The sequence below is a fragment of the Strigops habroptila genome, chromosome 3 (genome assembly GCF_004027225.2).
Source record: "Strigops habroptila isolate Jane chromosome 3, bStrHab1.2.pri, whole genome shotgun sequence".
Classification (NCBI taxonomy): domain Eukaryota; kingdom Metazoa; phylum Chordata; class Aves; order Psittaciformes; family Psittacidae; genus Strigops; species Strigops habroptila.
Window position 1 is genome coordinate 23,738,256 of NC_044279.2, and position 22,575 is coordinate 23,760,830.

Genomic DNA, 22,575 nt, shown 5'->3' on the forward strand with positions numbered 1-22,575 from the left:
TGATCTTCTTCTTGTAGCCTGATTAGTTGATCAGACTAAACCTAATCTAAACATCAGCTTCATCATTTTTGGCGTGTTTTTTTGTTTCTTTCCAGGCTCTCAGAAGTGCAGTGAGACCATAATATCTGAAACAGTGGGGGTTTTTTGCAGCTCCAGGGTGTAGCAGCAAACACTGTTGGTTGTAATATATGTTAATTCCTTCTAGGCATAAAGCTTTGTTCTTAATATATGTGGTTGTGGAAGCTGTTTTCCAAATGGCCAGAAGTTTTTTTGCACCTTCATGAAACTAGCCGAAATTCTTGGTGTGATGCATTGTGCAGTTTCAGAATACAATAGAACTACCAAGGACTGTGTGAGCTGGTCCCAGAGAACATTATTCATATTAATGAGTGAAATAATAGGGAATATTTCTGTTCCTGTGGATCGGGAAGGACTTTAAGAAGTGGGTGAGGGCTGTTGACTGCACTGAGAGTTGCTAATGAGCTTTTGTATGAGGTATTAACAAGAGTGGTTTTAATATTACGTTGTAAAGGTGCGACTTCACAAAGTTTGATGGCAAGGTTCACTCTATTACTGTATGGCACAATCATTTGAGCAGTGATTTGAAGTACCAAGGCACAAGCCAAAGTTAGCAAGACACAAGTTACCATACTATAAGGTTATGTGCGATATCAGTCACTTACCAAATATCTGCCATTGGTAAAAGGTTTCTGCCTTGAGGAGCAACCTTGACAAGTGTCCCAGCTCATGGGGAGATCACTGCCATGCAGCCAGGCTGCTTAGCCAGTAGAGCTCAAAGGTGGCTCAATTAGGCTGTTATGGAACAAAGTGGTTGGCTTGTAGTCACATTGCATGTGATGGGAAAGGTATGCACAAGACTCCTTGTACCCCCAACTTCCTTTGTTCCGTAATAAATGAGTCTTGGAAAAGGTACACGCTGTTCACGTGTTAATAGCATGATTGGTGTTCCAAGTTCATACGCACCAATGCCTACTGTGTCACTCTGCCCTGAAAACAGATTGGAACTAGAGGAGTTATTGGCCCATCTGTGTCTCAGGCCTTTATCTCCTTTGGAGCCTGAACAAAACTTCTGCTAGTTTAGCTAAGGGGTAGAGTGCACCCGTCACACACCTGTTACTGTTCTGGAACATGCAGGATACCAAGAGCTTGGATCCAGTAGTGCCAGAATTTAACAGAAGTGAAAAAAAATCTATTAGGCAGTTTGAACCATGTGTTGTAAAGAAAGGTGGTAGGGAAGCTGATTCAGGTATGTCTAGTATGTCTAGAAGTTTACTGCCCCAGAGATGTAGTGCGCATTTTGAGCTGCAACCATCTTTTCTATGAGAGAGGCATTGAGCCCTGGCTGTTAAGACATAGGACATGTCTAGACTGTAGATGTGATCTCCTTAAGGTAGAGGAACAGCAATGACTATCAAAAATGAATAAGAATCTCTAGCTCCTTGTGTGGCAAGTGAAGTTCACAGTGCTGCTTTGCTTAATGAGGAGGAGGATGTAGGTGCAGTTGCACTACTAGAAGGTGTTCAGGGGGTACAGGTCATAGAATCAAGAGTCATAGAGTCACAGAATCATACAATGGTTTGGGCTGGAAGGGACTTTAAAGACCATCTAGTTCCATGCCCCCTGCCATGGGTAGGGGCACCTTTCACTAGACCAGGTGGCTCAAAGCCCTGTCCAACCTGGCCTTGAACCCTGCCAGGGATGGGGCAGCCACAACTTCTCTGGGCAACCTGTGCCAGATGAGTAAGGAATTGCCTTTCCAGAAACTGAGAAATTCTTGTGGTCCTTCTGCCCTTCTCAGTACCCTTTTGAATTTTAAAAGAGCAAATGAAGTTATGCTTAAACAGAATCCTGTGTTACCACACAAAACTTGTACTCAAAACATAAGAAGCAATAAGTCATAGCTGAATTCAGTTTGTCTCCAAAATGGATAATGGATGAACATGACTGACTACAATGTTTCTCTCTGTGTGTGTATACACACGTATTACATACACACATACGCATTTTTATATGTATATACACACTTATATTCCCTGAAAGAAAAAATTCAGTTTTCGTGTAGTTAATGAGGGCAATTTTTTGCTGAAAAAAGTCTTCCATTGTAACTTATTGCCTACAAAACCAAGGATTTTTATTTTCTAGCACTGGATATACCACAGATATGAGTGGTGTTCTACAAGAGATTTGTATTGTAGACACAACATTTTTGCAATTAAAATGTGCAGGTGTTTCTTTCTGTGTTTTACTTTGGAAGAGAATATTACTATGAAACTGAGATTTTGTTTAAAAATCCTAATGCATATATATTTTTCCCTTTTGTGGTAATGTACGGTTTAGAACGCATGTTTTTTGGTTGGTTGGTTTTGCAATTCTTTATTTAAAAAGTAGGGGCTTAGATCATAAATTTTCTCTTTATCAACCCTTTTGCAGAGTGTTCAGGCAGAGAATGAAAGAGCTTGTAAAATAATTTGGTCAGTGTGAGCTTAATGTGTTGCCCCGTTGGTGCTGTACCTAGAGGTGAGCCAGGCTCTGCTAGAACTGATCTATAAGCAAGTAGCTGAATGGTTATGTTTTACTGGTTTGTGTAGCAGAATTAGAAAATGTGATTTTTTTATTAGTAACACCCCTTACACAAACTGGTAGAAACATTACAGATATTTATAACTATGGTGTTTTTTCTTCTAAAGTGGCTAAAATAGAAAACTCCATCAGCATGTGTCTTTCGAATGAAAGGAAACACGTGTAATTTTTGTAATGCATGGCTTAATGGACCTGATATTTAATCTATTTACAAAGAAAAGGCAAAAGTTATCTACAGTTGAATTTATGCAAAGTCTTTTGTATATTGCTAATGTTTTTTTCCTAAACTTTACAGTAGGGAGTAAGATAAACATGTTAGTGTTGCCTGCATATATAATTAGTCAAGTTTGGTATGATGGTTGATAAATAGAAATGTTACTTAAGGGGTATGTGCTGTAAGATGTAAAAGGACATCTCTGTTTAGTATTTCCAATATTTTCTCAAGTTGTAGGCACTGCTAAACGATGATTTTTCATCTTTAAATTGAAATCTACTTTTAATGTAACTACCTAGTACAAAAGACTATTTTGAATTAATCTTTTTACCTGCATTTGCAACAGATGAAATTGCATGTGTATAATGATTGGAAAAAAGTGAATTTAAACCATTCTTCAGTAGATAGACATAAATTACAATTGTCACTGTAATTATAAGGAAGAAGAAGTCGATGATTTTCTTTTTTAATTCCTTACCTGATCATCTTTGAATGGTTATGATGTGAAGAGAATTTTATCCATCAAAGACTGTAGGTATGACTCAGTTCAAGAATATTTGGAAGGACTCTAAATAATGTGAATAAGAAAAATTCCTTAGAATTTATATAGTAGGCCCATCAAAACCTGTCTTTTAACCATCTGTTTTTTTCTGAATGCATTGTATGTGTTAATGGAGTGTTTATTTTTGGTGTTTGATAGTTTGTTAACAGTAGGTAACATGAGGATTTGATAATGACCTTGATTCAAGGAACCAATAATGATACTAAAAGTTCAAATGCTGACTGACAAAAAGTGTCACTCCAGGATTTCTTTGAGGAAGTCCAGAAAATGTTGATAGAAACAGGAAATACTTCATTAAAAACTTTGGCTCTTGTAAAACGATTTCTAAATCATACAAGAATTTCCAAATTATCATGGCTGATCTGCCAAATCTAGTTCCCTGGAGAAACAGATTTCTTTGTCACCAAATAACTTTTTCTGGTATTTTATATTTTACATTCAAACCTCTAATATTTTTTTCTCTCCAGTCTCCTCCAAGTGTTGAGAGACTTGAGATAACATTTTAGCACTGGAGGTTTTTGAATGATTATTTAATTAGATCTAAGTCTAATGATCAGACAATCCCAATACAGGAATAAAGAGAAGAAGAGATGACAATTTGGTGAATGTGCTTAATTAGTATTTTGCTTTAAAGATGGACATCAATGCAAATATTTTCCCTAATAGGGATGATTGGGCTGCATATATAATCCATGTGGAAGAAAAAGTGGTGAACTTAATTAAGACTACTACAAGGGCTTATGTATTTCATTGTAAAATGAGTGCTGCCAGGAAAGTACCGCCAGTGTTGTAAAGCATGTATGTATCCCTAGACTCTGGACCCACAGATACTCAGCCAGATGGGCTTTCTGGAACAATGGGAAAGCAATAACTCTATTCGCATGAAACTGGTGGCATACCGTTCTCCATATAGTAGTGATTGCCATAAACTTCTATTTAGATTTTTTTTTTTTTTAAAGCATCCATAAAATGGCTCAGAAGAGCTTTGAAACTGAGGAGACAAACCTCAAGAAATATAACTGAAGCAAAGGATTTTGCATTCAACATGAAGTGTACCATATGCCTTTCAGGAGCAGAAATAATGAGACATTTAATAGCTTTTTTAATGCATCTTTCTATGTCCAATTTCAGGTACATACAGTAAACTCCTACCTGAATTTCCATTCTCTTATGGTTTTCTGCTGCAAACAAAGTCTTGAGAATGGAGTCTTTCTCTTCAAGTGTTGCTGTTACTTTTTAGTTATCTCAAATAAAAGTAGTTAATTTTAAAGATGGTGTTACTTTTTTTTTTCAACCTCAGGAAAAATTTTGGTAAGTTGCTGCTCAAAAAGGAGTAGTACAATGACAGCTTTAGGTCAAATGGATTCCTTTTCAGAACCAAACACTTGTAGTCTCGTATTAACATCTTGGGCTTATTTTTTGAGTAATTTTGTTTAAAATTCACACATCTTTTGTGAAAGAATTATCGTAGAATCATAAAATGGTTTAGGTTGGAAGGGACCTTAAAGCTCATCTAGTTCCAACCCCCCTCCCATGGGCAGGGATGCCTTCCACTAGACCAGGTTGCTCCAAGCCCCACCCAACCTGGCATTTGAACGCTTCCAGGGATGTGGCAGCCACAACTTCTCTGGGCAACCTGTGCCAGCACCTTACCACCCTTACAGGGAAGAACTTCTTCCTGTGAAGGTGGTGAGATATTATCTTGGCATAATTTTTGAAAATGTAATGAAAATACTGTTTGTGACCCAAAACACCTCAGAAGAAACATTTTTAAAGTATTGTATTTTGTATTTGCACATACCTGTTGTTTTCCCCAACATGAACATGCCATCATTTTGTCAATGCTGTGGACACCAAGAGTTAGAATAGTGCTCCCCTTCCATGGGTAAGTGTTGAAAAAATGGATCAGATTTTTCCTGCAGTCTCCTAGAAAATCAACTTCAAAATCAGATAAAAATTTTTAATTAGTCTAGTTCATAAGTCAAGCGAAGTACTAGCAGCTTTTCAGCCCCGGCATTCTGGATTAATGGTTTTGCGTAATATGACTGAAAGAAGATAATGAAAGGTAAATTATATTCTGATGGTTTTACAGTGTGTATTTTGCAGATCATTTTTTTATTATTATTTTTAATTAGACGGATCCAGTTATATTAGCAATACATAGGGACATGTCATCTTGGATAAACATGAGATTTTGGGGTGAAAGAGCCTATAAATAGTCTTAATTTCAGTCTTTCTTCTGCACCTGCTTTCTCTCATTGGGTATGCAAACTAATGTGTGGAAGATTTAATGTTGTTTATGAACAGGACAAAATAGCTGAAGTCAGTTTCAGGTCATCTTTTTTTAAAAATTTTTTCCTGTGTGCTTTCCAGTGAAGTGGTTGGAGGAATGAATCAATTGTAATTGCAGACTGTTAAAACAAGGGAAGGCTTAATATCCTTGTACCTATTTGTGCTGATAAGTTTTATTGCTGAGTGGAATTTGTTATTATTATTTGTTTTGAAATGAGATTCAATATTTGTGTAGCATTTTGAGGAAATTAGTATCAGTATTAATTGACAGTAACCATGTCAGGTCCTGTTATGGATAAGAATTTAACCTTAGATACTTACGTTTCCACAAAAGGAAATCTATCACAGTACAGTTAGAACATAAAATGAAATTAGCAGATATTGCTGATGGGGAGGTTTTCATAACTTGTTTGGGCAAGTACTTTTAGGCTTAATCTGCAGCCTATCAATTCGGATATTTGTTCACAGAATCTCAGAATGGTTTGGGTTGGAAGGGACCTTTAAAGATCATCTAGTCCAACCCCCAGGGTTGCAAGGGGTTTCCACCATCCAGATACTCCACAACCCTGGATTTCCACAGAAATTGTGAAAATAGGGATTTAAGAGCTATTGAAATCCCAGTCTGTTAAAACATGTATTTTATAAGTAACTGCATTTAAAAATATGCTACAGGGAAACATGCATCAGCAAGCACTGAAACTTTTAGAATATGTTGTTCTTGATCTGTTTTCACCTATATATTCTTCTCTGCTCAGCTCTTTAGCTCCTACTCCTCTGTTTTGTATTTTCCACGTGAAGCACAGTAGTATTTTAGGTTGGTTGTTAGGTGCACCTTCTTCCAACGTGATAACATGGAGTCAGAGCTCTACTGTGCTATTATCTCTGTTCATAGTGTTTTCATAGCTGTTTGTGACTAAAAAGACTATCTGAAAATGAATAGTTAACTCATCTTCCACTTTATAGTATTTGGAAACAGAAAGGTGACAGGATATTTGTTTAGACTATGTGGTATCACATCTATTCTTATCATTTCAGCTGTGCTTGGGGTGTTGGTGTGGCACCCGACCAGTCCCCCAGCAGCAAGCCTGGCAGAGTGGAGGGCCTTGACCCAATTTCCTCTGCTGCAGGAAGCCAGGAGTTCTCCCCAGGATATCCATTCAACAGCATGGTACAGCTTATCCCTTGTCCAAGGCACACATCAGTTGTTTACAGGGCTGATCATGCTGCAGTGATCATATTTTGAGGAGGAAGTTTCATGAGACTTGCTACGAGGAAATGAGCTAGTCATACACAGTGGCTGGAAAGATCAACCTTGCCAAGACCTGTGTTAGAAGAAATGAATGCTACCATCCTGAAACACTGAAAATTTCTTACAGAATGCTGATGCTGATTTAATTGGTTTGTTGTTATAATTTGTCTTGTCATATCTTAGAGTATGTGTACTCTAGGGGCTTTTTTGTGTTGGTTATTGTTTGGGTTTTTTCCACAAAGAATCCCATCTTGTGTCTTCAGTATTGTATTTACAGTAAGTAGGAGAACTAGTTCCGTATCTTTGAGCCTTTCCTCTCTCTCTAGTTTATCTTGATTGTAGTATTTCTCTACTATTTTTTTTCCTGGATTTCCTGGATCTCATCTTCCATGAGATTTTTGTCTGGTTTAAACATCATATTTTAACTCATACTCCTGAGTTTTGAGACAGTGTAGCTTATCCGTGAGTTACTTTCAAGTAACTTTAGACCTTTCATGGAGAAAAGATTAATTACATCTTCTAAGTAAGTTTTAAATTAGCTGCTGTTAATTCAAATTTCATTTTAGTTTAGCTGTCATAATTTTTTGATAAAGCTACTTAGTTTAAGTATTTATTCAATGCAGAAACTTACTTTTCAACATAGTCATGGTCACTTGTTTCTTTATAAAAAATACAGCAAACTTGGCCTGTATAACTCTTCCTTATAAAGTCATCTTACATAGAAGCAAAATATTAGCTTGTAATTGCTTTATAAGGGTTTGTTTTGTATTTGTGTCCACAACTAACTTTTTCTGTTTCTTTTTTTTTTTCTTTTATTTTAAAAGGTATTTCTCAAGAGTGAGCGGGTTGCAAGAATGGTCCACAGTGGAGGATGCTCTGCAAATGATTTTAGAGATGTTTTTAAGAAAAACATTGAAAAGAGAGTCCGAAGTTTGCCAGAAATCGATGGATTAAGCAAAGAGACAGTGTTAAGTTCTTGGCTAGCCAAATACGATGCCATATACAGGGGAGAAGAGGACTTTTGCAAACATCCAAATAGAATGGCCTTAAGTGCTGTGTCGGAGCTGATTCTGAGCAAGGAACAGCTTTATGAAATGTTTCAGCAGATTCTAGGGATCAAAAAATTGGAACACCAGTTGATTTATAATGCCTGCCAAGTAAGTATCAGTGTCACTTAATTCTGTTGTGTCCAAAATACCTTTCCCCTGCTGTCAGGTCAAGTACTTCCTCCCGAGTGCAGAAGCCTTCAGTTTTAAGTACATCTCCAGAGCCTAAGGAGATGAGGCCCCTTAGAAAGGAATCTTTGCATCATTTGTTTGCTGGAGAGCAAAACTTGGAAAAAAGGGTATGCCAGAGTATATGGCACTTATGCTACAGGGATCTCTTGAGACCTTTTCCAGTATCACAGCTCCAGGGATCTGGATGATCTGCAGACTGTTCTATGGTCTGTATACCTGCATACTCTCATATAAATCACATATGTACGTACATATATTTGTGTGTATGTGTGTACATCTTTAAAAGAAATCTGCTGCCATAAATAGATAGGTGAAAAGTGATTGACTTCAGGATGCTCTTGGCCATCCAGTGTCTAGGAGGTCGCTATATTAAAACTCAATGTGCTTCATTTCAAACACCATCTACAAAGCTAATTTATTTGCTCATTTTTACTTTGTTGTTTTGTTGGATAAATGTGGTGTTCCCCATAAATTACTGAGTCCAAGACAAACAGTCTATTCAGCAACTGCATTTGGATTTATATGTGTAATCTCTCGCTAATCAGTACTGTAAATGGTGTGTAAAATTATTTTATCTGGCCAGTCTTGATAGTGATGCAAGTATAAATTACCAATTACTGTGGGAGGAAAAACCTGAAAAAAGCAAGGTATTTTTGAAGGTCTTGCAACAAACCAGTGTGGATGTAGCATTTAAGATGAGCTCGCACAGCTTTCTACACTGTCTATAAAATAATACACCAGACTACAGCTAAGCTGGTTTTGATATATTGTGCTGAAGGTTGGCTCGTAGTTATGGGCCATCTTACTACTGGAACAAATGAGGCATCTTTGACATTGTTGCCTACTTCATTTATGGATTAGTGTGGCATGAAATCATTTAAATGATTGAAACATCTGTGTTGTTCATAATGCTGCTGCTTCTTTTGTAATGAGAAAGTGTAATAATTTATTCTGCATCAAATTATGATGGCTTCCTGTTTTAGATGTGAACTGTTTGCCAACAGGGTGGAAAGAGACTTCTGAATGATCAGTGTTTTGAATGGAAAGAGATAGAAAATAGTCCTTTTTTCCTGTTTGCCCCATCTTTTTCCTTTTGCCTCTTAATTCACATACATGTAAATCATGAAGCTAACCTCTGGTATATACAGGTTGGTAACAAGATGAAGAAACACTGAAATCTTGGGGGATAATCCTGCTTATTTGTTGTTTGGGTTGGGTTTTTTCTTATACAATAGAACATAGAAGTGTGGGATAATTCAGTTTGGAAGAGTACTCAGGAGGTTATTTAGTATAACCTCTTGCTCAAAGCAGGATCAGCTGTGAAGACAGACTAGGTTACTGAAGGCTTTAACCAGTCAGGTCTTATAACTTCCAAGAATGGAGATAGACTGTGCATCTCTCTGGACAACCTGTTCCAATACCCGAAAACATGATGTACGGATTCCTCCTTCCTCTGGTGCCTACTGATTGTAAGTCTTACCTTATATGTCACTATGAATGGTCAAAATCTGCTGTTGGTCTGCATCACTGTAGAGTTTTGAAGTATTAAACAAAAAAATCGTTCCCTTAGTCTAGAAGGGGTTCTGATGACACAGCCATCTAGGTTCTTCTATCTGTATACTTGAAGGCTTCTCTGTTTTGGTTCTTAATTGTAGGAATGTTGATGGAACGAAACTGGTTGACAAATGTAAATAATTCTCTGACTGTACTTGGTCCATAACCTACGGAGAGACTGAAACATTGCAGTGACTCATTTTAGTCTTCTACCATAGTAGAATTTTAAGCATGAGATGACTTTCTTTTCTATTTTATGAATTGCAAATTAAAGAGGAAATAATCTGGTAAGTGGGAAGAGAGAAGAACTGGCTGATCATCCTGATGTGTGCGAGGATGACTCAATGAGATTGAGAAGACTCGTTTCTTGCTCTTCCTGGTTTTGAGCACTGAAGATTGCAAAGTCTCCTGTGCAGGTCTCCAAAGTACACATTGTTTACCCTGGATTCATATATGTATTGGAGGGCAGGAAGAAAGGGAGACTTACTTCTTTGGGAGCAGATGTAGGAGCACCTACATATTTAAAGCTGGGAAGAATGGCTTGAGCCTATACCCTTCTTGTTTGAGGTTCTAGTTTTCTGAAGATTTTAGTTTTCCAAGGCAAGGATGAGATTACTTTGCCGAAGAATAACTTTAATTCTGTACTTCAACAGAATTGCTACCAACCATACATTTCATATCCTGCTCCTGTGGTTCACTCAAGCACATAATACACCAAAGGCATGAGGAGAAGCGTGTCACAAAGACAACAATCATAGCCTTCCCAGGAAGTACATTGCAGACAACAACCAGTCTCTGATAATGTAATGCCTTTTCTCCTTTGCCAAAATCCCTGATTTCTCATTACAGTTTTAATAAATATTTTAATTTAGGCTGTATATTATTCCTTTCTATTGACAGTGTATTTATAGAAGATGAGATTAAGTTAGAGTCATATCTCAGTTAGCAGCAGCAGTTTTCATTCTGCCCTAAAAGCCTGTATCTGTCTTTGTATGAAAATGCTCGCTTTCATTTCTCTTTGCCACTGCTGCTTAGAATACTAGAGACTTGCAGATAATGATAATCAATAGTGTCTGGGAGCAGTGAGATAAGTGAAAGTCCAAACAGATGTTAAAATTGTATTTCCAATAGAGGTTTTGATGAGTTGGCTTCTAGCCTGTGCTTCTAGCAGAGAATCAGATATATAAAATTCTGTATGTTTTGCAGCTCTGAGAAACAGCTGCCCTTAACAGCAAATCTGTACAATTATAATTTGTGCAGAAAACTGTCTTTTTCTTTCCCCCTTTTGTTTTGTTCTTTCCAGCCCTTTGGAAATAGAAAAATGTCTTACAATGTCGATGATAAGAGTAAATTATCCTGCACCTACAGGCCTGCTAAGTAGACAAGGATGCTATTTGTAACAGTAGGAGGTAGTCTGCCATCCTCCTCCTTTTGACTTTCTCTGCATTTAGAAACTTTTTATTGGTTTTCAGCAGCTGTTGCTCCTCAGCCTGTTCTAAACGGAATGTTCCCTTCAACTCTTAAACTCTTGGTGTCTTGCAGCAGCTCATCAGCCGGTTCTGCTAGGGTGTGGCTTACTATGGATCTGCACAGGTTGCCAGTCTCCATCCTTTGTACGATAGCAGTGAGAAACGGTGTTATTCAAGCACAAGAACTAAATCAAAAATAAAGTGAATAGTAATAGACCAGCTCTCTGACATTGTCAAACACAGTCCACGTAAGTGTGGGAATTTTATTCATTTTTCTTTGAAGAATAACTTTTTGTCAATCTTTTTACATACATTAAATGCCTAAGCTTGCCTTTAGGTAGTGAACATTAACAGGATGTTCACGTTAAGTTGGAGACTTCTATGATCTCATTTTTGACTTTAGAGTTTAAAGGAAGGCCAGCAACTGATGCCAACCATCTCTATTTCTTTGTGATTAAAAAAATCCATTTTTTAAAGTGGCAACACTTTCACCTGATTTTTATTTACATTGTGTTGCCTTAAGCTGTGTTTTATGATACAGAAATGATTTCCAGTTAGCTGGGACTTAATGAGCTCCTTGACTTGCTTTTGAGATGCCTGTCCACAGTGTGTTGTTATGGTTTCTTTGATTTATAGACATCAAACATGATATAGTCTTTTTTTCTTTCTTTCTTTTCTTTTTTTTTTTTTTTTTTTTTAATTATTCACTGTTGTAGAGGATAACTTTGATGCAAAAAGTCAAACTGAAAGTCAAACTCAAATTGATGTGTGGTCATGCACTATTCTTGCAACATTTCACCAGTACTAGATTTTCTGTACCAGGCAAATCAGAACTCCACACAGTTTTATTTTGAAAGTACCTTTATAAGGTTGATGTTTTTAGCTGATCTGAACCCCTTGTCTTGGGTGCAGGGAGGAGAGAACAACACTGAGTTTCATAATGAAAAAATTCCTGCAAGTCACATTCTCTTTTTTGACAGGTAGTAAGTAATTCTGAGAATAATGTAACAGGTTTTAAGAAGAATTATTTCCTAAGTCTTTTACTGTTGACTTTTTGGGAATCAACCACAAACCAGTTCTTCTGTAAATAGTTTTAGATGGTACTTTGCTGCAAGATAACAATTTTCTGTGTAAAAGCCTTGTATTGCGTCTAGTTCACATCCTTTATATTATCTTTAGCTTTTACAAGATGTAACTTTTTGTATAAGTATCTAATATTGAGAATCATGGACTATATTTATATTGTATCTTCCATAATAATTTTTTTATTTTTAATTGCGAGAACATTTCTGTCAAGAATTTCTCCATAAGAATCAAAGTCTTCTTATGATGCTCAATACAATTGTACTCTTTCACCCAGCACTTCACTGAAGTCCAGTTAATTATACAGTTTTGGAAATAAGTCAAATTAAGGGCAGTTTAATTTGCAACAATGCCTTAATGACTTTTGAATGTTTGTAGTTCTGATCCTTTCCACAGTAAAATCATGAAAAGTAGTACAGTTATGTCACAGAACATAGAATTTCCCATACTTCTGGATATTTTTCTTAGAAACTCTCATACACTAAATTATAGGGACAAATGCAACTTTATTAAGCACAAGAATACATCTTTGTACAGAAAGTATTAGAGTAGCATTGATACTTCTTGAAGTGATTAAACAAATATTAAGATTCCCTTCAATACATAGACCAAAACTGGAACAGATTCATTAATTCTTTAAGTTAAGTTGAGGCAAGTCACAGAAAAAAAAAAAAAAGAAAAAAAGGCTTGGGCTGTATATTATAGAACACAATGTTATGTACTACGTGTATCAGAGTGTTTGGTCAAAAGAAAAGATACTGGTTCCATGAGATGTTATAATGTGAACAGGGTTCTAGGGCTTCAGCTAAGCCAGTATCCTTCCAATGGTCTCCAATGACTGTCATTTATTAATTTCATGATAAATTATACCAGATGCAACAAAGTAACTTCTAAAAATGTTCACAAGGTCCATTGCTGTATTTTTGAGGTAGCATCAGGTGTTAGATAAGACATCCACTGATATTTAAACATCCCTCTAGGCTGAAAATGTGCTTTTACCTGCCCCAAGGTACTCTTACTCTCCTGTTGAAAAAGTAACAGAAGATACATGTGCTGATCACCTGCTTTATACATGAGGTCTGATGCCTTCAGGCCTTACCTGCTAAGAGGTTACTGCTGGGTAGCCAGAGTGCCTGCCCCCAGCGTGGGGCAGGGTTTATTTGCTTTCTAGATAAAAGTCAGTTATGCAGATATTTCAGAGTAGATGGCAGGGCAGGAGCCGGGGGGGAAGCTGTTTGGGCTCTCAGTGGGTGGAAGGATGGCAGTGGTATGGGAGCTCTCATGGGAGATCTCATGGGAGAAGAAAAGCAGTTATTTTGTGGGACCATGGGAGTATATAGAGTTGTAGTTAGTATTCAGGCATTGACCACATTTTTATAGGATAAATGTGAGTCTAGAAAGTTTCTGCACACAGTCATGATACAGTAACAATATGCTTCCTTGCAGAACAGGTCAGTGCTGTAAAACTCTCATATGTGTCTGTCAACCTGAAAAGTGTTTCATGCCTTTTACAACAGAAATGCAGAAATGTTCAAGTGTTCACACTTCAGGCTCATTCACACATTAACTCTGTTGGTTTCTAGGACCTGAAAATTCAAGAATACATCTTCTCCTATACCCTCCTCCACACCAAAAAAAAAAAAAAAAAAAAGAAAATCTGCTTTCTGGCTGATTTTTCTGTGTTCTTCAAGGGGAAAATATTGCTGCCACTGCCTTTTTCTTCAGTGAGAGCAGAACAATTCAAACCAAATATTTCATTGGAGAAATAAATTGTTATTTCTCAGAGGATTTTAGATGTTGTCTCTTCTTCATGAGACATCACTCTTTATTACATGCACATAGGAGTTTAATATGAAGTTATTCCAACAGTTATCATTTTTTAAATGGTGGGGATTTTTTTCTGAGGTGCTTCATTTGTCTTTTACCTACGTTTGAGAGGTCTGGAGAGGTCTTGCTCAAGACGAGAGTTTTGATGTTTTGGAAAACAGTGCTGCAATCTGAAATATTCCTCCTGAAATTATTTCTGTAATGAGTCTGTGAGGAATCCAGAGCTAAGCTGAACAATGTATGTCAGGCCAGTTTGGAGTTTCAGCTTAATAATGTGAGTTCCAATGAAAAAAAAAAGTCTTGGAACCCCAGGTGATTCAGTTCAGCTAACGCACACTGATGGTATAAAATAGGGGAGGGAAAAGTTTTAGCTCCTGCAAACTATTTTTTTCTGTAATAGCAGAGTTTACATTGGAAAAAAAGTCTCTGATTTCCCCAAAGGGTGTTGATTTGTTCTCATTTACTCTAATGATAGAATGATGGAAAGGATATTTAAGCATCCTCAGAGAAGCAAGTTACTTTTTTAGCATATTTAAATATCTGACTCTGAATAATGTTTGAAAGCCTTGCAAATTACATAATGGAGAAGTACTTTGAAATATTTTTGTTTGTAGTTGAAGAAATACTAAGAAAATACCAGAGATAAATGGCGTGTTGGCAACTGTAATGCATTTTCAGTGTTTGAGGTATTGTACTATCCTTCTTACATTCAGCTTTTGGGGAGAAAACTTGAGTGGGACATCTGAAAACTATGAAAATATTCAAAGGTTTATTTGTTCAGTATAAGTATTAAGAAAACACATTGAGTGACAGTTTTCCACTTTTAATCTTTTTTTAAGTCAAAATGTACATGTTTTGTAAAGCTCTATCATAAAGCTTTCTTTGTGCTTATGTGGCTTTTCTTATTGTGTTCTGTTTTGCACCTGCATGAAGGAGTTAGACAGTAGCAGCCTGAGAGACTAGTAGCACTCACAGACTAGTGGATTTACCTGTGTTTTCTAAGTTAGCATTCTCCTAAGCTGTTCTCCTGTGTGTCACAAGAGATAAGCCAGGCTTGACACAGAATCAGCAGAGAGAAGCTGCGAATTACCCATTTCCCTGCTCTACCTTGTGCCTTCTCTGGGAATTGAAATAATCAACACTGGGATTTTGGCTGAGGATCTTTCTTTCGAGCGGTTTTGTTTTCTGAGTCTTTGGCGTTCAGTGAGTGCAGGAAAACAGCGGGAGAATGGGCACTGTAGCATAAAAAAATAAGGAAGTTGGTTTTGGCTTTGTTAAAGCAGATTCTTTTAAGCTGATTCTATTTTTTACCTGTCCCTGTGTTTTTTCCCCTAAAATATTCTTTTGGAGTCTTCATGAAGTAATTAGTGCTGTTTTGACATTCTGTTGAGTTCCAGATCCAAGGAAGTTAAGCTGCCTCAACACTCACAGCCAAATATATCCAGCATTTAATGTGCACTTATATTAACATCAACCAGTGCATTTGACTCATCATGTTTAATATTACCAGCTGAGGATAAAGTTCCTCTACTTTGGTATTAAGCAATAAAAATAAATCTTTTCTCCCAAAAGCTGTTGTATTAGTATCTTCTTGTCGTTGTGTTTAAGGAGAGGTTCTGTGTCTTCAAGTAAATAAATAAAAACCAAATAATTTTTGCAGCCACATTTCCAGACTGATGATTAAGTTTATTAATGTGTCTGATTACTAGCTTACATGTGCATTTGAATGAATGCTTGTGAGCAAGCTGAATAAGTTAATGACCCTTAGCATGAATTTGTCACCTGCTCTGGCTAAGACATAGTGGTATTCTGTATTCCCTCTTTATCAATTCAAAGTAAAGCAGTTTTGCTTAGAACAGTCACTTCCCTCCCAAGAATCAATTCGATTATTTAGGTTTGTTCATCTGCAGGGTTTTTCATCCTGAGACATCTCAGCAGCCCGTGTGAAGCCAGCAGAAGCAGTTGAAAAAGCCACAGGAAAAGAATGAGCTTATGTTTGAGCCTATGTTTGTGTATCCTTCTCATTCACTGATACTGTCTTGTTCTGAAGCTTAGCTTTTTTCTCCCATTTCTGAAATTTTTAAGGGAGGACCCTCTTAGCTCTCCCTTCTTGAGAGGAAGTTTCTTTGCAAGTAGCTGCCTGAACAAGGTTCATATGAGTTCCTGTACCACAATTTCTCCAAAGGGAAAGATGCAGGTAAATTTAGAAGTGAGCCAGATAGTATATATGGTAGATACATATTTTAAACAGAACTGTCAAAGCATAGCCATAATAGAGGATAGCCTGTCCTATGCAAGAGTAATTCTGTATGTAAAACAGCCGAGAGATTTGCAGTTCTCTTTGGATATGTTATGATTTGTGTGTTTATTTTTTATCTTCTAGGGAGGTGGTTTTGTGGCTGTCCTACAAATAAAAACTCTCAGGTCATCTTTTCAGCAGTCTCCTCATATGAGACTGTCCTCATCTCTATGATCTAATCTCTCAGTCTCTGATCTTCCAGGCTGTCCACCCCAGACACCCTCTCACCCTCAAAGAGGATTGTTTCTCAACAGAAGAGCTGTCATGAAGTGAGGTGCTTCTTGGTCTTTCATTTATTCCCATATTTTATATTGCAAGACTCAAAGTTAGTTGTTCATATCATCCAGATTGTTTGGTGTCAATGCTGAGGCTGGCAGAAGAACTATGCGTTTTCAAATGAAGTGAGGAAAGAGTCAATCCCTCCATCACCTCTGAATAAACTTTTTTCCTAATTGGTCATGCAGTGCCAAGCTTTACTAATGTGGGAACGCTAGTACTGCTTGTAAATGAGGGAATATAATACTGAGCCATGCCTGAGAGAGTCTCCAAAGATACACACCACTATTGGAGTAGCTTTGTTTTATTCCTAGGAGCACTGTAAAATAATGCTTCAATCAGTCTGGCACAGCCTTCTCCCCATTCTGCACCTTTCCTCAGGAGATTGGAGACAGCAGGATCTTGCCTGAAACACCTATTTCTCCTTAGGGAAACTTAGCTGACCAGTATTCTAATTTTACCATACTGGAGCAACTATTATGTTTTACAGATGGGTAGCAGACTTTCCGTAACTGGTGTTTTCCCACCGGCTTAATGTTAGTAGTTTCCTTCCATTCCCATGCTTCTGGGAGAATGGAACCTGGAGCTTATAGCTTCTAGCATCAGGAGAATGGCTTCATGTCTTTCTGTAACTGTTCATTTAGAAAACTGGTACAGGACAAATGTATGTGGAGAAGATATGCATGGTAGAAGGCTACAAGGGAAACAATAATGTTCCCTCCCAGAAAGGAGAGTGTTCATAAATGTGGCTACACTAATGCCTGCATGATAGTGTCTACACTGTTTGGGCAACAAACAAGAAGTCCAGTTTCTTGGTCAAGATCAGAAGGGAGAGTAATACTGGTGATGTTGTGATGGGGATTAGTTATGGCCCACCAGACTGAGAGGATAAAGCTATCAACAATTAAAGGAAGCCTCCCAGTGGCAGGCATTGATCCTCATGGTGGATTTCAGACACCTGCCACCAGTTTGCTTGGAGGTTAACATGGCATTGTGCAAGCAATTGAGGAAGTTTTTAAGACTATGTTGGTGACAATTGCTGAACACAAGTGCAAAAGGAACAGTTAGGGTTAGTGCTCTATTTGACCTACTGCTCACAAACAGGGAAGAATTGTGGGTGAATGTGAGCACAGGTAGCAGCTGGGCTGCACAAATCACCAGTGGACAGTTAGGAGTTGGAGGAAGGCTGAGAACGTAAGCTGTGAACTTACTTCTAATTTAAAGAATTGCTGTGCAGAACCCCCTAAGAAACTAGTGTGTGGGAAAAGAGAGCCCAGGAGTTCACTGGTTTCTTCAGAAAACATACCAAGAGCTCACAAACGAACCATCCTCTTGTGCAGGAAGTTTGAGAATTATAGACGTTACCTTAGTCCCTGGAAAGACTGTGGAACACAATCTCTTGCAATCCTTTTTCACCTGTGTGAAAAGTGATCACTATTAATTTACATGGATACCAAGAGCAAATCATGCCTGACCAACCTGACTGCTTGCTTTCATGGAATGGATGACTGTGTGAATAAGGAGTGCAGTTAATGGCAATGTACCTTGACTTCAGTAGGACTTTTGGCATCATCTTCCACCTCATTAACATTTGTAAGTTGAGAAAGTATGATCTGGGCAAGTTTACTATTAGAGGGCTTGAAAATTGGCTAGCTCACAATGCTGAAAGAGTGGTTGGCAGTGGTTTAAAATCCCACTTGGTAGCTGGGAACACAGTACTCCAGAGTTCAGTATTGCTCAGTATTTTTATAAGCAGCTTGGATGATGAGACAAAATCTATCTTCATCGATTTGTAGACAGTATGAAACTGAAGGGGAGGGTGGTGCAGCTGACATGCTGAATGGTTAAGGGTGCTCTTGAGCATTAAGCTAACAGAAACCCCATGAAGTTCAAGGAGAAGTGGAAAGTTTTGCACGTTGCACGAGGTAGCCTTGGGCATGATTATGGACTAGGAACCAAGTGGTTGAGTTGCAGCTCTTGTCAAAAAGGATGGGGTGGGAGCTGGGGTGTGGTTTGCAGGATGGATGCCAGTTGAGTAAGAGCCAACAATGTCCTTTCATTACAGATGAGATAATGCTTAGCTACATTAGAAGAAGCATAGGTAAGAGATTGAAGTGAAGGAGTTGTTCTTCCCCTCTGCCTGGCAATGTTGACAAAGATAGACTTCTGTAGCCTGGCAAAGAGAGTACTATCAAGTAGACCCATCCTTCCTGGTCAGTTGAACTTTGTATGAAGCTTCTTAAATACTGGACTAGCATTTAACTAGAGTTGGCTTAGAGAGAATATGGAGTCTATGTCAGTAGAGGTGTTTTCAAGTAAGTTGGAGAAATATGTTTCTAGGCTGGATTAAATAGAGTTGGTCCTACTTTTGGGATAACTGATGGTGTTTGTAAACATGGGAGATTTTTGATTACATTACACTTTCAGAGGAGCAACAGTTGATAGTCATGGAAAGCAGATGTTGGCTCTTTCATCACCAAAAAAAATCTTTCTCATGTTAAGAACACGCTAGCTCCATGCTCTTAAGCAGTACTTTTTCATCTTCCTTGTGAAGGTCTTTTTTTCTCACTCATTAAGTAAACAGAATATAGACTGAAGATCTAGAACCTGTTTTCTTTTGGATCTCACTCTAAACACTAGAACATTCATAGATATGGAAAACATTTATGGTGCAACACAAATCTGTAGGTGAAGCTTGCCTTCTTCTACATTAAACTCTGGATTAAATAATTTTTTAGTCCTTACTCAACTATTTTGGATTTTTATTTTTATGGATAGGTTCACATCACTAATACCGCTGACTTCTAGAAAAACACAGCGATGGAGAACATTCTCCGGCTGATGCCACAGAACTGAACAGAAAGGGAAGAAATGAGATTCCTTTTCTGTCATCTTTTAGCTTCTCCACATTGTATTTACAAAAAACTTGAACAGTATTTCCTTCTATCCACTGATTTTCTCAAATAGAAAATTTTCTTGAAGAAATTACTAGCTGTTTTACAAAAACTATTAATATTAATATCCTACTGTATATGCTTAAATACAAAGGCAGAATTTCAACCAAGTAGAAACATCTTGCCAATTGAAATAAGAGCTGTTTATATCTGAGTGGTTTCATCTGGTTTTATGTTTGTGTTGGGGTTTTTTTTTTCCCGTGCGCATTTTGAAAGCAACGTCATACATAGTTTTTGGAAAATCTGTGATAAATTGGTGCTTCAGTTGTGAGTTGTCAGCCTGAATTTTAAATTTTCTGTCTTGTTAAGTCAGCCACATGTAATTATTTTGGAAAAAATATTGGCATGACATTCAAGGTGCTTTTGCTTACTTAATGCGATGCTCATTAACATTTATTGCCGTAATTGCACATATTCCCTTTGGTTTCAACACTCCAAAGAAGATCTAATCAGTGATTAATAAGGCAAGGAAACATTCTGCATTAGTTTTTTGGAAGAGTGAGGAGGGTAAACAGAAGAGGGGATTTCCTTCTGAAGCAAGGATAACTTCAGGAAAATATAAAAAACTGTGAAACCCTTTGGGACATAAATATGCATATACCACCAAGGTTTGCATGCTAATCTTTGGATTGTCTTGGATATGGTAATCTCTGTGCAGGGGGTGGGAGAGAAGGAGGGTGGAAGACTTTTTCTAAGGAGGATCAGGACATGAGTCATAGCTCATTTAAGGCCCATCACTTCCTGGTTAGGGTGGATGTTGGGAGAGTATTCCCTAGACAGAACCTGAAAGCTACTTATATTGAAGCAGACAGCCAATACCTATTTCAGCAGGGTCTGGGGGAAGGTGAGAGAGAATAACGCCCATTCCTTTGATCATCTTACTAGAGATTGCCAGTGCAGTTGGGACCTCCAGTATGTGTGGTAGGTGTGTAGATAACTGCTTAAGTGCTTTTAATAACTCTCTGGAGGCTTCTCTGTCTCTCCATTGATTACCTAGGGACCTTGTATTTCTGTCTTAAAAGATACTTTTTTTGGATGGTAAATAGACTATGCATGGCTCTGAAGCTTTTTGCGCTAACTGTAGGAAGAACACCCATACAAATAACAAGACAAAGGCTCAAGTGGAGATTAAATAAAAGTTAAACTATTTTGTATGTGGATTTTCATAATCTTATGGTGGCAAAGTTGGGCTGGAAGGCATTTTCATAGTTAGCAACAACTGATAAGTTTGCCTTTTACAGTGTGGAAAACAGTGCTCTGATGAGCGTGTAGAGTCTGTCCTGACAGCATCCCTGAACTCCAATATGTGAATGTGAAAACTAAGGTATAGTTAGATAAAATATGTTTACAGTATGACATACTACATTATTCTCCTTCCTTCAGCACAACATACTTTCCTCAGGTTTTCATCCTGTCCAGCAGAGGTGGTTCAACCTTCTTACCTAGTAAGAAGGGCAGGCCCGGGTTTTGCCTGTTAGTTTGTGCCATCATCAGAAATGCCAAGAGAATAAGAGGCAGAAAATTCCATTGCTTGTAGTGATGCTTTTGAACTGTGCTAACATTTTTTCCCCCTCTTCTATAATCTGCTAATGAGCCCCTAATGTGGATCCTAATGTGATTCTAATCACATCTAATTCTGGAGTTTAGTGTTAATACTTGTTGATTTTAAAACAGTGTTGTTCTTAAACAGTCAGTGGGCTGACTTGTCGTCATGACACTTCTTTCTGAATGGCAAGTTCTGTAGTAAATATTGGATGGTGGTGATTTATGGTGCAGTCTTGATATTTTAGAATGAGGTTTGGGGGGAAAGTTTCTTTTGTTTTCCATTTGATTGGTTGCTAGAGAGCTTAAGTGTGGTTTGTATCTGGTTAACTCTGTTTAGAAGTGTTGCATCTTTATTCAAAATCTTCATAAGTGTCCTGGAGAAGGCAGTATAAGGGAAATCTCCAAGTTCACAGGTGACACTAAACAGTCTTGGCTACTCTAATGTTGCTCTCATGCAGGGAACTCCAGGAGGACCTCACTGCATGGGAAAAAGCATGACAGACAAGCTCTAATGTAGCTAAATGTAAGGTAATACATCTGAAGAGAAATAAACTAGCACATGCCCAGAGGATGCTGAGCTAAGCATGGGCAATTAGAGCTCAAGAAGGACACTTTGGGTTCCCTGTGGTGAAATCATTAGTTTGTGTGCAACAGTAGCATAATTTTCCTGCTTTATATCACCTTCTTATGCCCATGTGTTAAGTATTGTGTGCAGCTTTGGTCTCCCCATCTCAGGGATATAGGGGACTAGAGGACTAGACAATGAGGACTAGAGGGTGGCATTAAAAATCATGGAACAGCTGCCTTTGAAGAACGTAGATAGTGAAAGGGCTGAAGCTTTTCAGTCTGGAGGTGGGAGGTTGACACGGAGGAGAATGGTTGAGGTTTACAAATTTATGAGTGTAGTGGCCAAGGTGGATGTGTACCTTCACTCACCAAATGGCACACTACTGGAAACTGAGACACTCAGAGAAGTTTGTAGGAGATTGAAAATGGATGCAATGCTTCCTTATCCAGCTTTTGGAGAACTTCCGTGGCATTTTCTCATGGAGAGCGATGAGGGCAGACAGCAGCAGAAGGCTCAAAAGGGTTTGGACAAGTTCCTGGAGAACAGGTCCATAAATTGATGCTAATAGTACTAGGCATGGATGTACCTTATAAAATCCTTCACACTTCCTCAGGCTCCACAACTGTCACTGGAGTAATGCACTTTGAAGAACAACCAGGCTTCAGCATTTTACATGTCACTGTCACACCCACAACTCTGGGCTGTATGGACTTTCTGTCTGATCCAACAGATCTTTATACAAATCCAACAGATTTCTTGTATCTGTTGCACCAAGATGATTGTATAATCCAGGGAAAAATAGGAAGGTATTTTCTTTAAAATTTGGGGCATCAAACAGGAATTA

At 37.9% G+C, this 22,575-nt stretch overlaps 1 protein-coding gene across 25 annotated transcripts in view; it reads left to right on the forward strand.

The window, feature by feature from the left end:
* The window catches only part of CADPS2 (calcium dependent secretion activator 2), a 298,626-nt gene that overhangs the window by 96,159 nt on the left and 179,892 nt on the right, over positions 1 to 22,575 (forward strand). For 24 of the 25 annotated variants that reach the window (XM_030479911.2, XM_030479889.1, XM_030479892.1 and 21 more), the window contains exon 3: positions 7,743 to 8,075. In XM_030479911.2, the coding sequence (XP_030335771.1) occupies positions 7,743 to 8,075 (333 nt within the window). Of the gene's footprint in view, positions 1 to 6,805; positions 7,068 to 7,742; positions 8,076 to 22,575 lie in introns of those variants that run through there. The other variant, XM_030479913.1, reaches the window with a different exon arrangement.